This window comes from Lagopus muta, chromosome 2, assembly GCF_023343835.1.
Source record: "Lagopus muta isolate bLagMut1 chromosome 2, bLagMut1 primary, whole genome shotgun sequence".
NCBI classification, from domain to species: domain Eukaryota; kingdom Metazoa; phylum Chordata; class Aves; order Galliformes; family Phasianidae; genus Lagopus; species Lagopus muta.
The window spans coordinates 100,800,107-100,816,540 of record NC_064434.1 but is presented as its reverse complement, the minus strand read 5'-3'; the positions used below and the strand labels follow the sequence as shown (position 1 = coordinate 100,816,540).

The 16,434-nt window shown below is 42.3% G+C and overlaps 1 protein-coding gene across 4 annotated transcripts in view; it reads left to right on the top strand.

Moving 5' to 3' along the window:
- Window positions 1-13,224, top strand: part of TOGARAM2 (TOG array regulator of axonemal microtubules 2) — a 48,007-nt gene extending 34,783 nt beyond the window's left edge. For 3 of the 4 annotated variants that reach the window (XM_048935288.1, XM_048935287.1, XM_048935289.1), the window contains 5 exons: window positions 807-907; window positions 2,245-2,443; window positions 3,429-3,645; window positions 8,723-8,809; window positions 11,093-13,222. In XM_048935288.1, coding sequence (XP_048791245.1) covers window positions 807-907; window positions 2,245-2,443; window positions 3,429-3,645; window positions 8,723-8,809; window positions 11,093-11,349 — 861 coding nt within the window. In that variant the 3' untranslated portion in view covers window positions 11,350-13,222. Of the gene's footprint in view, window positions 1-806; window positions 908-2,244; window positions 2,444-3,428; window positions 3,646-8,722; window positions 8,810-11,092 lie in introns of all 4 variants that reach the window. The other variant, XM_048935290.1, reaches the window with a different exon arrangement.
- The last annotated feature ends 3,210 nt before the right edge of the window (window positions 13,225-16,434 follow it).

Here is a 16,434-nt window from a genome sequence, read left to right as displayed (position 1 = left end):
AAACTTCCTTTATCTCATTCTTCTTTTGCTGTATCATTTTGCTTCTGGAAATGAACTGTTGTTTCTTAGTGTGTTTATCAGCAAACAGTGAAGGAATCAGTGTGATTAGAAATAAAAGGTTGTCTGTTGAATATCAACAACAAACAGGGTAGGAAGCCAGGAGAAAATCCCTAAAACCAAAACCCCATATAAACACCCTGTTGCCCCCACCCTACAGAATAAAGGAAGCAGTAGTGCCAACAAATTTCCCAAATAAACAAATATACACAAAGCTATCACAATCAGTGGTGATATTGTCTGTGTTCTGGGAATGCTGCCCTGCTTTCATGCACTGCAGAAGAAGCTCTGTGGATTTGGCAGCCAGTAGAAAATCATCTCTATTTTTCCTTTTGTTCCTCTCCATTTATATTCCAGAAAAGAATGTGTCTTTGTGCAGGAATAGGGAGAGTGAGAACCAAATCAACTCTGTAACATAATGGACCAACTTCCAGAGAGTCCAAAAGTTTTCTGCTGTTCTCTCTGAGAAGGCGTGTTCTCTATTAGTCTGCATTATTCCCATTTGTGCTCATAACTGATGATTTACTGCTGCCCATCATGGTAACACCTACAAGCTGCCTTAGGTTTGTGAAGACAAGACCTCCAGCAGAGACTGCAGGAATCTCTGGCCCTCTTCCCTCTCTACGTTATGAAATGTGTTCTTAAGCCTTTCTTCATAGGTGTGATCTTGGTGATAATCTGTGCTTAAGCAAATGATTTCCTGTCTTACCTTTGATATATTAAAAAAGCACTTTAATTTATGTATTTAGGGGATAGAAGACCGTATGTCTGAACCTCCATCTGCCAAAGGCCGCAGGGAGTCCAGGAACGGTGGCTTGGTGACATCAAAAAATTTGCCTTCTGATGAAGGGTACTGAACTCTTCTGTTTTATCTGACAAAACATGTGACAAGCTTTTCATGTGCTCTCCTCAGTAAAATCTTTCTGGTGGAGCTGAACTGTGCCAGAGTATGTTTCCTGCCCCACAGAACTTTTTACGATGAAAAAAGTCTGCTTCTGCTCTAAGCTGAAAACAAGTTCTCTAGGGGAATAGGTTTCCTCAAATTGAGAGATGACAAGATAACTGCCAGTGGCAGCTCAGATAGAGCCAATGCAGTGGTTAGGAGAGTGGTGTAGAGGCTGTGAGAGGGTCATGTTTCTGCTGTTTGATTTCAGACTTCTGTTTTCAGTCAAGACTTCTTAGCATGGTGAAATCTTTTTTCTTTTATTTATTTATTTTTTTATGTGGGTAATTTTGCTGAGAAGTCCCAGTCTGGAATGAAGATGCCAATCTCAAAATGGCACTTTCCATGCGTGTGGTTTGACCTAACTCAATCAATTGTTTTCAAACAGCATCAGCAAGATAACTTCTGACCAGCTTTGGAAGACGGTCAACTCAATGTGGACTTTTTATGTAGCTGTCTGTCATTTAGACCTACGATGAGTTTTCTGATGGACAGCATCTCCTCGATGATGCAGATTAGCATCCAGATAGGAAGTTAGTCTCCTCATGCCAGTGACAAAACTACATGTTACCTGTTTTCCTCTGACAGCAGAGCATACTGTTGCGATCAGTGATAACAAGATGACCGCATACCTTCCTACCATGGTTGTGATGCTTCCCTGCCCATGCCAGGGAGCAATTGATCAAAGGGAATTGTTTTCACTGAGTTTTCTAAGCTGTGAATCTGTCTCTAGAAAAGCCATACTGTGAGCACAGTAGTGGGTTGAATGACTGAGGTTTTCATCTGTGTTACCAACTCTCTGAATCCCTTCAGATATGCCCTTTAATGTCTTTTGAGTGGGATTCACCTGTGCCGATCATATGAGCTACTTATCCAGATTCCCATGCATATTATAGAGATGCTTCCCCATGACAACTCATTTCCTTGTAATATAGACAACTCACAACCTTGAAGCAGTGCTTATTTTTCCCTCCAGAGTAATGCTAGATGACTACTTTGAAGACATCAGAAGATAACTGAGGTGAATTCTATCCCTGGTGCCTTGGTTTTCCTGAGTAACCAGTAGTGACAAAGTTACTTAGAGGCTGCGTCCTGTAACAGTTGTCGTGAGATCAAAGCTGCTTTTCCGATCAGCATCTAGCTGAAATAACTTCATTAGGAAGTCTCCTCAAATGTTTTTCTCTCAATTAACTGACAATGTCATTACTAAAAGGACTTACTTTGTTTTTACTTTCCAATTTGAGGTCCAGCTCTGATGTCCTCCTCTTACCCCGTCAGACAGTTCGGCGCACATCTCTTCGCACTGTGGAGGAGATTGAACAACTCAAGGAGCTTAACATTCTCCTGTCAGCAAAGGAGTTTCAGACACGAATAGAGGGAGTCATGCTCCTCCTAGATCACTGCAAAAGCAACCCCCAGCTCATCTCAGCAAATATTGTCCAGGTAACCAGTCCATCTCTGTAGCTCCTTTCCCTTTAGTTTCCTTCCCAAGCCTGTCACAGTGAAATTAACTTCATCTGCACTACATGGTAGCCATTCAGGACTGGCTAGTCCCCTCTCAAAATAATTTAATTCAGCTCCAGGTTCAAGACAAGCAATTTCAGTCTGATGTATTGTTGCTGCTGCTCAGGAGGCAATGATGGAGTTTACTGTTGCTGTAGCTTTTGTTGTCTCCTACTCTGTTAGGTGGAAAGAAAGGAAATCTAGACACTGAACGCTTGGCAATTCTTCCACAGAAGAATGGCTTGGGATGAAGGAGAGAAGTATCATGCGGGTGTTGATTTAAAAATAAGGATACTTCTGTAAACTTTGTCTTTTTTTTTTAATTATTATTATTAATTTTTTTTTTATTTTATGAAGGCACAGTTCAGGCCACTCACTTCCCTTCTCACCTCTTTCATGGTTGGGAAGGACTGTTCTCACCCTTCTTAGGGCTCCTCTTTTCTTTTTGCAAAGGTAATAAAAATAGCTAGAGACATGGCTTCCTTCTTCCTGTTTTTTTCCCCCTTTCCAGAGAATATGGTGCCTGGTAAAGTGGTTGACATTGAATGAGAAATGGCACAACAATTTAAACTCTAGAAGTCTAGTTTAGAGAGATGGTTCACCTCAGAGGTGGTGTGGATCCTCAAGAGTTCATCAGAGCCCTGCACTCTTCCAGACCCAGGTTCTGAGACAGAGATAAAACAAAGAGAAACTCCCATCCGCACCCAAACCTTGTAATACTGCCTGAAAATCTTTTAACCCAGCCTGAAGTTGTGGAAAGTCTATAGTAAGTATCCCTCAGGAAGACAGTAAATTCATGCTAGCAAGCATTAACCTGACAGAAAGTGTTAAATTTGTCTATAAGTGGCTGGGAATTTGTTTCTAAATCCCTTGTAGAAAGACAGGCATTTTAACCCAGCTTTTGCATTGTTTGTTTTCTTAACAGATTTTTGATGTTTTTGTCCTGAGACTTCAGGATTCCAATAAGAAGGTGAAGCAGCAGTCACTGGAAGCTCTGGCTTCAGTTATACCCATTCTCAGAGACACCTTACACCCAGTGCTGGTTTCTCTGGTGGCAGCAGTCACTGACAACCTGAACTCAAAGCACACAGGGATTTACACCGCGGCTGTGAAGGTACTGGAAGCATCCATTGCTCACCTAGGTAAGGCTGACCTGGGACACTGACTGTTCTTCATTGTGAGCTCTATATTTTAAAGCCAAGTGAACAGCCATCTGCGGATAACCTGTTGTTGCCTGGAGAAATATTCAGCAGCTGCTAGATGTTTATGAAGTCCTGCCTGAATTCTTTCTAACCCAATCTGTTATATCTTATTGTGATGTGCAGTTGAATGGATACTGCTTATCATCTGGGTTACATGCCTGATTATTAATTCAGTAGAGGGGATGTTGTAGGCATTATCCTAAGCGCCTGCCAAAAGAACACGAGTGAAGCAACTAGAACATCATGACCATTTTCTCCTTTCTTCCTGGGAAACTGTGTGTTTTTTGTTTGTACTGAATTACATTTTTAAGACGTGCATTCTGGTAAGTTTATATCCAGAGAATCAAGGTGAAAGTGACATGTCTTTTTCCTTGAAGCATGTCATGGGAAGGGTGGTGGAGGCTCTTTGCTCTGCTGGGCTTTGTTCCATGCTCAGGCATCAGCAGCTGTCCCAAGCATCTGGCCCAGAGCCTTCATCTGGCTCTTGCTGACCTAAGGCTTTGAATTCACCCATTTTGCAGTCTTTAGGCAGTAGCTTAGCTATGTGAAGCTCAAATGAAAATGTTACTTTGAATCTGAAGATTGAGACTTAGAATTTAATAAGATTATATGTTATGAGAGATCGCAGGGGAGATCAGATGAAGGATGAAAATTCTTGCTGGAGAGTCAGCCTGGTGGGTAGAAATACATTGGCTCCCCTCTTCTGCTAGGGTAAGCAGTCCATTATCATCCCCTATTCTGGATGCTCAGACAAGAGGCCACAAGTCTGCCAGCAGATGTAAAATGCATTGCTGCAGCAGGGAGGCGGTAAGCTTCTGATCTGCTCTGTGTCCTGAACCGCACAGCGTGCTGCAGGGTGTATAGTTCTGCTGCCCACCAGGATCACCTTGTTTTTTTGTTTTTTTTTGATCACTGTTTTTGGAACTATTCCACTGCAATCTGCTCTGGAAACTGATTATATGTGCGTGGGTAGTATGTTTTTCTTAATAAAAGCATATGGGACACAGCCCTGAGGTTAGCTCCCCACTTCTCCTCATGCCGTAGGTTTCAATTTGCTTTAATTTGCAGTCACCTGAAAAGAAGAGGATCAGAAAAGCAGAAATAAAGGGATGGGGAAGGACAGAGAATTTCCACTAACATTTTTTTTTTCTCTCAGCTCTGCTTTTTGTTTGATATTAATAATTCACAGCAGTGAGCACAAGGACAGAGAGCTGACTGCTGCTCCATACGAAGGAAGGGCTGGTAGGGTTGGCTGCAGCCAGAGGACATGGTTCAAAAAAAGTTTGCAGAAAATATTCTTTCTGACTCTTAGGTTATTCTTATGCATTGTATTTTAGGCAGATGGATCCCCTGGAGGATCTATCTGCAAGGATCCAGTGGAGAGGTGTTGACTTTGACTATTTCTCTTCCTGCACACATTTCCACCAGGGAGAAACACCAGCATAGATCCATGTAGTTTGCTGAAGGTGTTTACATCTTCCTAGTGCAGTGTTCAAAATTTGGCTAGATGAATACAGCCTTCTGTTTCTCTCTTGATCTCCTGGTGTAGATTTAAAAGCACACTGATGATACCTATGCTACCACTGCCATTTCTGCAGCTGTGACATGAAGTTTCCATTTCCTGGAGGCTCTTCATCTGGTGTTTACTGCAGCTGTGACTTCTATTGAAATGTGAGATGAGAGCTGATGTGTATTTCTGCATGCAAGGAGTTTGGTTTCAGAAAGATGGATGCCATCAATAAAAGTGTTCTCTAGAAGTTTATTACACTGATTAAAATCTACTAGAGAAAAGCAGGTTCCAGATAAAGTGCTTGGCTTCTAGGACTGATGCCAAGTTTGTAGATCATTCATATCATTTATGCTATTTATCAAAGACCCTGAATTCCTGCCAGTTCTAACTGGTGGGCTGGGTGACCAGGAGCTCTGATGGTGCAGTCCTTGCACACCACTTCCCAGACAAGCTTGAACATTTACCAATGTTTCCCCGGATCCTTGAGAGGCTTTCTTTCAAGTGCTGTTTGTCCACTTTGGTGCAGAACAACAAATCTTGACGTATAACTTAGCTAGAATTCAGGGACAAAGGGACTTTTGGAGGTTCTTTGGGCCCAGTTTGAGTTGCCAGATGATTTGCTTTGCTACTGATGTGAAGGTTTAGTGGTGCATTAGAGCTCCTGCAGGACAGCTTCCTGGAACACTCTACATTATGTGTATTAGTTGGTCCTGTCTACTTTCCACTTCTACTTTCTACTTCTTGGTTTTCTTTTTTTTTCTTTTTTTTTAAAGGGAATTCATGATTTGCCAAGCTCATTTCTTTAGAACAAACAGGTATAAATCTAGCTGTAAATGATGGCTTGTTCCAAATGTTGTTCTGCATGGGGCAAGATCGCTCTAGCCAATAACTACATAGCCAAGGTCTGCTGTAAATTCCCTTGCCACACAGATTTATGTCAGCTCTGAAAATGCAGCACTGGGTGAACACGCCTGAAAAATTTAGTGTTGAAGAGGCAGGCCTTAAAGGGAAATTAACAACTTTCTCCACATCAGCCTCTATGGATCCAGTGCGTTTGCTGACCTGTTGCCTTTCTATGTTCCAAATATGGGGTTGTGGGGAGAAGGGTGTGAGACCTGTCCTGCTGTTGGTCCTGACCCATTTTTTTGTGGTGTTTGGGAGAAGGCTGGGGAAGAGATGTCAAATCCTCCTAATAGAGGATGTGATAACCAGATCCCTTCAAGGTTTTGAATGGGGCTTTCAGTTATTTTCCCCCCTTGCCAATTTTGAGAGATCATCATGAATTTTCAGTGCTGGCAGGTGTCAGAACAGGAGCAAGGCATGTCTGTTGCTTATCAGGCAGACTTTGCACAGACTTTCCAGCCAGTAAGGCAGGGTTTATTTTTTGTGGGTTTGTTCATTTTTAAGGGCATGAGATCAAATTAAAAAAGGCATCTGAGTCAGATGTATTTTGGAGTTTCAACACTTTGGGCTTTCGTAGAGGAAGGAAGGTTCTACTGATGGAAATGCCTGAGCTAAATCTGAGCTAAATCTTCCTCATGCTTTGAAATTTTCTGCCTTTACAATTTAAAATCAAATGGCAAATGACCAAAAAAACCCAACAACAGAACTCTCTGAAGGATTGTGTGATGCTTCTAGCTTAGAGTGAGTGAATATGTGCAGTGTGTTGCCCCATTGCTCCATTGAGTTTCCTAGCTGAGAGCCCAGCTATTGCTCTGAGTCTCTGTGTGGATGTGCTGCAGATTCTGAGTTTGAGGTGAGATTTCCTCATCTGTCAGTTTTAATGATCCATGCAGACATGCGAGCTAGTTGTAGGATGACTTGATTGCTCAAATATAAAAACAACAACAAAAAAAACCCCACACAAAACAAAGCCACTTTGTAGATGGGGCAAATGAAGCCTTGGCACCAAGACATAGATCTTGTTTTCCTACATCTGTCCTGATCTGTCCCCTGTCATGAAAGAAATGTGCTGCTGCCTGACTCCAGGGTGTGGGGTCAGAAGAGCAGCCCCCATAGCGCTCAGTCATCAGCTCTGTTGAACAGGGGAGGGGAAATCTTCCCCTATAAGTGGCAGCACAGCAAAGAGCTGAACACAGTGAAAATGTGAGCATGGAGAAACAGATTCTTTTGTTCCTATTGCGAGTGCTGGACCTGTCCTGTGTCCAGCAGTTTAGCTGACATCTTATGCAGAGAGTTAAAGCTAAGTCAGTAAGAATTGAACTGACTTCTGTCTTGTTGTTTCTTAACAGCAATTAAACACCACTCAGTCTTTTGGTCTCTTGAGGCAGCTAAAGCAAAGTTTGGGTAAATTTGTTATTGACTGGTGCTTTTAGTGTTTTGAAAGGCATAGGGCTTTTGAAGCTCCTCCATTGGAAGGTGAATTGTGATTATAAACAATTCTTCCTCACTCATCCAAATTCCAAGTGTTCCTATGAAACCCTGCATAGGTACCAATAGTATAAATTAATTAACATTTTGTACTGGTGTAGATCTCTAGAACTCAGTTTGGGGTTTTTTATCTACTTTTTTTTTTCCAAAGCAGCAGCTGTAGGGTTACTCTCAGGAGAGGAACGGCAGCTGCCAATATTGCAGGAATGTGAGTGAAAAAGCAAAGTGTCTGTTAAGAAAGGTGAATGAGAAGACTGTAATTACCAAAGCAGAAAATTAATTGAAATAGCAGGATCAATTCCTTACTGTGTGCTTGCCAAAAGATCAGCAGGGACTCTCTTTTTATACCTCATGTTAAAAAGAGCTCTTAATAGTACAGTGCTATTTAAAACTGCCCCATGAGCATTCCTTGTCCGAGAGAAGCTTTAGTCAGCTTATCAAAGTGGTAAGACTGGAGGACTGCAGACCAATCTGCACAACACTTTATAACTAAAACAAGGCCCCATATCAATAACGGGTAGCATAGGAAAAAAGTACACGTATATGACGGTCAAGTACTGGGAAATCAGTTTTCAGCCTCTGTGCCAACGTCTGATTTCAGAGATGTTACAACAGCCCCTGGGAGGAGATGGTGTTGATGATGAGTAGGTAATTCTCTCTGATAAAAGTAACTTGGATACTGGTACGTAGGTCCCAACAGGTGAGTTACAGTGTTAACACTGGTTTATCCATTAGGATAAACTCAGGAGCCCATACATGGATGTATAGGCTCCTGAGCCTTCTCTGACCTTTGTCCTCAAGGTTGGAGAAGTTCACCTCGCAAAGTTCTGTCGTGCAAAACCCGTGTATTGCTTATGTGTGATTTATATTTGGAGGGCCCTGATGAGAAATGTGTGACACTGCTCTTTGTGCAGCACTTCATATGTGCAGATGTGACACGAAAGCCTTTCTTTTTGAATTTTGAGTCCTCCCAAGTGAACTTCAAAGAAAGAGCAAACGTAGAAACTGGCAGAAATATATTTAATTTACAGAATGCCATTACCTCTGCCTTCATTCCCCACCTCACCCCTTCTAATAACTTGTTCTAATGAGCAGAAATTAACATTTCTCTTTCAGACAATGCATTACTGCTGCAAGCATTGGCCCACCGAGTGCGTTTCCTCAGCGGCCGAGCCATGCAGGACGTCACGGAGCAGCTCTCAGGTACTGCCTGCTTCAGCCAACCTCTGCTTTTAAGTCATGCATTCTCCTGGGAAATGGCAAATATTGAGTGGGAATTCCTTTGAATATTCAGTTCAGTAGCTCATCAAAAACCTTAAGGCCCTGGCTTGTCTTCCCTGCAAAATACACACAGAAGTCATGTCTGGTAGGGTTTACCTGCGTGCTGAGCTTAGGGTGCTGAGCTCTCACTGAGGCATCTCAGGACGTGCCTCTGGGAATGAGAGGAGCTAAAAATACCCTGTCTTGCTCCTCTCATCTTAGGACAGTGCAGGAAAGGTCAGGGAAGACTCTGGGAGCTCCCTTTTCTGAAGCAAATGACAATTCTATAGAAAAATGTGTGGCAACTGATATTTCTGAGGATTGGTTTGATTTGTCAGCACAGGACTCTTGTCTTGCTGTTGGAAATGCTGGAGGCTGCATCCTGCACAGCCCAGGCATTATAGTTGACATCTTACAGGCAAGGTGAATGTGCAGGGCAGGGTTTGGCACAGAAATAAGCAGCAAAGCTCAACTCACAGGGACTCCCTGCCTGTGCTGCAGACCTGATATGGTGCTTCGACCATTACAGGGTGTGCAAACAGCCTATTTCTGTATCAGTGGTGTCCTACGTGCTAAAAATGGAGCTGATAATTGGTTTATAATAGTAGCTTATTCTGAGTGGCAACAGCCAAGGAGTGAAAGAAATGACAACCTCAGTAAAAGCTAGTGGAGGCTATTTATAACCTTGCTTTAATTAGGGCTAAATCCACTGCTAATTATGCCAGCATCTTTTAATCCAAGATTTAATATGCTTTGCTTCTTCATTATGAATCTCAGAAGGACATGTTTAGCCACAGCAAATGTAAAAGTGCCTTTAAAGATCATTTGAATAAAGTAAATCACCATAAACATATAATTTAATTTTACAGCTGTTTTAATCTCTTTTTGAAAGAAAACATTTGAACATAAATTGGGATTATTCTAGAGAGGGCAGATGTTCTCTCTGGGATTTAGAGGGAACAGGCAACTCTTTCTCCTATGAAAGTCCATAGTGACTGCTGTGCTTAATAAGCACTTAAAACTCAAATCAACTTCCATTTAAAAATAGGTATAATAACCTTGTTCTGCTTTCCAGAACTGTTCTTAGGTTCTTGCAGCAGCTGTTTAAATGTTAATGACTGAAGCTGGGTTACCAGCATACAGAAAACCAACGTCCTTCCCCTACAGAGTAATGAATGGTTACTGCGTAACATTTCCACCGAGCAGAAAATAAGAGCTCTGTTTCCTGGCCACTTCAGATTTTGATATCTCAGCAAAATCTGCCATGCAATGAGTCTGTCTGTAGTAAATTTTTGTTTGTATTTAATACAGTTCAGTTTGGGTAATGGCCTGGGAACAGATTTCAGAGCAGCAGTGCTTGTTTTTTTGATGAAAGATTAAGTAAAAGTTTCTGTTTTCGTTTCCCTCTTTCAGGGAGCACTGCCTGGATAAATGCTATCGAAGTTTTCAGATGCTGAAATGCTGTGGCAGTGGGATCTGGGTTATTACCTTGGGTGTTCTGAAGTTGGAAACAGTTGCTCATTAGAGGCCACCAAATATGAGGGGAAAAAGCTCAAATCAGACCTTTCAGCCAAAGATATCAGTTAGTCACTGATGTTTCTAATATGACTGTCAAGCTTCATGCGTCTTTTGTGCGCTGAAGTTCTGAAATGTGGTATAGTACTGCCATTTGCTGTGTGCCACAGAATAAAGGGCATTGCCAGGTTAGACTTGTGGCATTTTTCATCAAGGGTCACAAAAGAAAAATTGTTCTCTTTATTAGAAAGCTTTCTATTACTTCTCTAAGCTGCATTTCAAAATCTACTTTGGCTAGTTTAGATAACTTCTTCACGGAAATAAACAGATTTGTCACTTTTGTCATTGGTAATATAGAAGTCGTGAAATAAATTACCAAAGGTGTATGATGCACTTTGCCAAGTAAGTCTATCTTGGACACAAAGCCTCCGATCTGGAGAAATCATGGTCCTTAGCAGTCATAGGATCATAGAATCACCAAGATTGAAAGAGGACTCTAAGATTATCTGGTCCAACCATCCACCTACTACCAATGTTTCCCCACTAAACCACGTCTCTTAGTTAATCCATTAATTTCAATATGCGGTCAGCCTGTTTGGGGATCACTGAGTTCACTTGTTTGCATTGACTGGAAAACCCTTCAAAGAACCAAAACTACAGGTACTTGCTTGCAATGAGGTTGTTAAGAAATTTGTCTCTCTTGCCTGGCAGTGCTTGTGGCATCTGTTTATCCCCGGAAAGCCCACGTGGTCGAGCGCTACGTCCTGCCTGTGCTCTGGTTCTTCCTGGGCAACATGACCGGAAACGGTGTCCTGCCCGGGCGAAGCAGCAATGTCAGGGCTGCGGTCACCAAGCTTGCCAAGAGCCTCCACCAAGAGATGGGCTCCAGCCTCAAGGAGCATGCTGCCAGCCAGCCTCCGCATGTGACAAAACACCTCTGGCATGTTTTGAACCTGGATGGTCAGTGAAGAAGGCTTGGTGTCCTCCGTGCAGCTGGCAGAGACCCTGGCATTGGTTTTACTCCGATTCTGAAGCACCAGATTTATCCTACAGAGTTTAGCTACAGACGTATATAGTCTATTTTGATGTAGGCTATTTTTTAAAAAAAGGAAGTATTTTTCAAAGCTTTTATTTCTTGAGCTCCTCTTTCTTGCAGAACTTACATAGACATGAAAAAGAAAATAAAAAAATAAAAATGTTTAAATGCAACTTGTAACTGTAAAAAGGAAATAATATATTTATATACATACTTGGAAGGTGAGAGATGTGCATATATATTTACTTACAGTGTAAGAGATGGGTTTTGTAAGCATATGAGCTGCAGGATTAGATAGCTTGCTGTCAGTGCAGAAGCAGATGCACAGGTCAAGCTCTCTGGTACCAGAACAGGAGAAATGCCCTTGGCTTTGCTGAAATTCCCCTCCTATTCCAAGGGGTTTATCTTGTCTATAGTCCCCTTTCCTTCTTCATGTAACAGGCTGATGCACAGAGATCCTGGGGCAGCAATGGGCTGAGGATACCTCACTCCAGATTTTGTGTTATAAGCTGTGGTTGGCACTGTGGAACAAATAAAGCCTACTTTTTGTTTAACATATACATTTTCTTAACGTCTAAAAAGACAGATAAAAAAGAAAAAGGACCTGTCCTTTAAGAAATTCAGTGTTTGCCTTATTTATGGATGAATAAGCACTTCTTGATCTGAGATTCAGGAGAGGAGGTAAGTGCCAGTTCTTCACCACACAGAGGTTTGGAAATACAAAGGGGAGAAATCATGAAAGAAAAGAGGACAGGCTGAAAGCAGCAGATGCTGATGCTTACTCAGATAAGAAAATAGAACAGCTTGATCTATGCTCATATGCTGGCAGAATTGTGAAAGAAACTAAAATGGAAGTTTTGGAGAGAAGAAAAAATTGAAAACGAACGGTATGAGACACAATGGGGCTATGGTAAAAGGACCTTGTATTGAGGTTGGGAGTCAAAGAATAAGCAGGGAGATCTCTCCAGCCCAAGAGTACTGGGGTTTTTTTATTTACTGCACCTGATTTGTGTGTCTAAAGCCAAAGAACTCCAACTTAATAAATAATATTGTCACGTTCGGTCACCTATTCAGGAAACACTTTTTCAGTACATAACTGAATTGGTTGGAATTATTTGTGTCTTTTTACAAAGATATGGCATGGGATCTAGGTGAGGGACTTGGCTCTGAGACACTGGTGTGTCAGGAGACCCTGCAGAGACTGCTAGAAATCTGTAGAGATGGTGCAGTGCTTTACAGTTTGGCATCCTGACTAACAGCTTACCAAAACCAGGTGTGATGGTGTTCTGCAGAGTACCACCATGCATCAAAATATTAAGTGGAGAATGAAGAATACTGGAGGGTGGCTGAGTTTAAACAGCTGATCTTGAATGGTATCACTTCATTAAACTGCTGAAGTTGGCTGCTGCATGAGTTCTACTTTCAGGCAATAGTTTTTGTAGTAGGTGGCATTCCTAGAGGACTTGGTCTTGCTTCTTCCACGTCCAGAGTTGCTTTTGCTGTTTCCCTCTGCAGATCGTCCCTCTGGAGCCCTGTACATGCTGTTGTGCACAAGCTGCTTTCGCTGGGCTGAGTAGAAACTCTTCTTTTTTACTTTATCTGTGCTTGTGTCCTTGGGGATGCAGAGAGGAGTATCTGCACTTGGGAGAAGTTGTTTTTTTGTGCACCTCAGAAGAAACCACCTAGAGCTTATTTTTTATGTGTTTAGTTGTAGGACTTGCAAAGTATGTTTAGAAAGTAACTTGTGTAACTGGTTTATTTAACTCCCTCCTGGCCTTGAGCATTACTTTCATGCATGCCCCATAGTAAGTGAGAATAAAGCACTTTATTACCTGCTGCTACCTCTTTTCTGTCCAGGTGGTTGTTTGCTCTTATGTTTTGTTTTTGAAACGGAAAACCTCTCCAGCCAAGACAGTTTCTCTATGACAGAGGTACTGTCTTACCACAGAGAAATCAAATTTAGCCATTAAAGTGTCTGTTTGCAGCAAGTAGAGAGAAATAGGGGTTAAATGGTATGTGTTAACGCAGTTCAGGTGAGCTCTCCTGCCAGCTGCTTGCACTTAAGAAGTTGCTGTGCAGCCATTTAGAGTATTTGGAAGCAAGGCAAAGGGCAGGGTTGAACCTTCCTCTAGAACTAGTAAAAGATTGTAATGTTTCTTCTTTTTTTTTTCTAACTTATCTTTATTGTAATATTATTCTAGAAATCTTATCAGAAAGGAGACTGCAAGCTGTGCTTACAAGGGCCAGTTTAACTCATCTGATTGTTGCGCAGTACAGCTTGCTAGACCATGGAAGATAGCATAGCAAAAAATACATGTGGCAATCTAGTTTGTTGGCTTCCTCTACCCTACAGCCTGTCAGAGCCCCAGGAGAGATCCCTGCTGACACACACTCCTGCTGAAGGTAAGAGCACTGTCATCAATGGAAGGTGGGGGTAATATGGTAGGGTAATAAGGAGGTAAAGTAATAGGGGGTAATAAGGAAAGGGTAATATGGTAGGAGTACCACATGCAGAAAGCCCATGTTTCCCTAGACACTGGGTAATGACCTTGTGCCATCTCCCAGTGTAAGGGGAACAGGAGCTTTGGAGGATGAAGTTGTGTGGATGGAGAGACCAATGCTATGTGCTCTGAGGCCACTCTGCAAAACTCACATGGGCACTTTCTTCTCACCAAGAGTCAAAGCCTGTGTGTGTGGTGATATGGTTTGTCCAGGGCTTATGGCACTTGTGTTACAGTGATGTATTATACCCCAACTCTCCAGGTTCTCTACAGCCGTGCAACCAGAAAACCCTGTGTGAATGCAAATATACAATCTTGCTGGTGCCAAGAATGCTTGGGGGGTGGGGTTGGTATAGAAAAATGAATGGCAAACAGGGTAGTAGGAATACCAGGAAGGAAGTTCCTGAGTTGTCATGCTGAGACTGAAGGTTAATGTAGTAAATAATGCTGATGCTGCCTTTGTCACATTGCTAAGAGAGCTGGGGCGGAGACGAAAGAATCCACCAGAAGGGAGTGCTCGTGCTGAGGTGTTGTGTTGTAGAGCATAGCTACAGTAATTGCAGCAGAATTTGCTCTTGCCAAGGTTAAGGGTGGGCTTGAGAGCCAGTTGCTGAGCCCTTCTGTCAAGGGGAGGGAGAGGGGCTGCACTGGGGTGGCTATTTTCATCCTTGTTAAGTAGTGATGGTGGGAATAAAAGTGCTGGCATTGCTAACAAATCCCTGCCAGCTGGCACTGAATCCTGATCCTGGGATAAAGCCTTTGATGCAAGCAGAGGTGAGAAAACCACTCCAGCTAAAATTAGAGCTGGCCTGAACCTTTAAGCCTCCACTCTGCCTTGGTATCAGTGCCTGACAAGAACAGTGTCTGTGCTGGGCCAACAGACTGCCTCCATGTATCCTTAAAGTCCCCCAAGAGGGTATCCAAATGAAATCAGCAGTGATTTTTGAGTTTTTAAAATCTCTCTGTGTTTATAGCTGTGTCACAGATAAGTGAAGGCTGTACTTCTTTTCACAGCCGTTTAGCACATTTCACTTCTGCTGTGTTTACAGCAGAAAGCAAAAACTGTTCTGGAGGCTGCAGTGAAGGCTGTCATTGCCTGCTGTGCTGCAGGACATATGTGCTCAGTACTGAGATATGCCCAGGCTCTTGGGCACAGCCTGAAATTTCATATCCCATGTGATTTGAGTGGTGCTGGTTCACCTGCAGGAAGATGCACCCTCTCTGCTTGTGTCTATGCGTTCCTCTGCACATCTGTCCTGCTCTGTGTATGTTGTCAGTGTAAGTAATATAGGCTATAAAGCTGCTTAGTACTGATGCACTTCTATCAGTACAAGTCCTTGTGCTGAAATGTACTACTGTTCAAGAAGGAAAATTGGCTCTACTAATAAGACGACTTTCATATAGGTATAATTGTGCAAATATTTGGATCTCTATTACTTTGGCTGTTTATTTTGGCAGCTTTTTAATTTCAGCGTTCTTCAGTGCAATACTAAATCATCTCACTCGCTTCAGTAGGTACTCCTGCAGGCTGGACCTCCAGCAGCAATGGGACCTCACAGTGTGATTTGGCAGGTGCTGCTCTTTCATCAACTATTGATCCTGCAATTAAGTGTTCCAGTGAACGTAATGGCAACAGGTGTGCCTGCACTCTGGTTCTGGCCAGAGTGGTCATTTCACACCTGTAGGAAAATTTTTGTTTCAGACTAACAGATCTTCTGTAATGCAATTCCAATCAGAAATACATTTGACCTGCTTTAATATTTCCTTGCTGGCACTCCCCATTTCTTTGCTGAGTTCTTTGGACTCCTTGCCAAGATTTCTTTGTTCCTTCTGTTACTGCTGTTTAATATTTAGCATTGGCATGGCATCACTTTTTAATGTGGTTGGGACACAGTGTACCTGAAAAGTCCTGTATTGTATATACTTTCATAAGTAGACGTAGTCTGTGCTCACAATAAATATGAACAAAGTCAACATGGCCCAAATCCCAGAGCTTTGCACATCTGCAATTTGAATTATTTCTGGCTCTTAGGTGTCTTTTATCTTGTTTTATACATATAAAAAGGAAATGTCTTTTACAGGGAAAAGGTAAACTGCTTTTTAAATGGTATGTACATGTAAGTTTATCTGGAACAGCAGCCAGATAGTGTTGTTTGTGATTTGGTTGTGGAAGGATGAGTTGACTGTGAGACCAATGATAGGTGAGAAAGGTTTCTCAAATACTTTTATCATAGAATATACATTTATCATAGAATGTTTTGGATGGGACCTTAAAGATTACTCAGCCCCAGCATCTGCTGTAGGCAGGGCTGCCCCCTACCAGTTCAGGGCCCATCCAACCTGGCCTTGGGCACCTCCAGGGATGGGGCACCCACAGCTCTGGGCAGCAGTGCCAGGGCCTCACCAACCTCTGAGTGAAGAATTTCTTCCTTGTATCTCATCTAAACCTGCTTTCTTTCATTTAAAACAATTACCCCTTGTCTTTATCCCTATATGCCCTGCAAAATATTTATCTT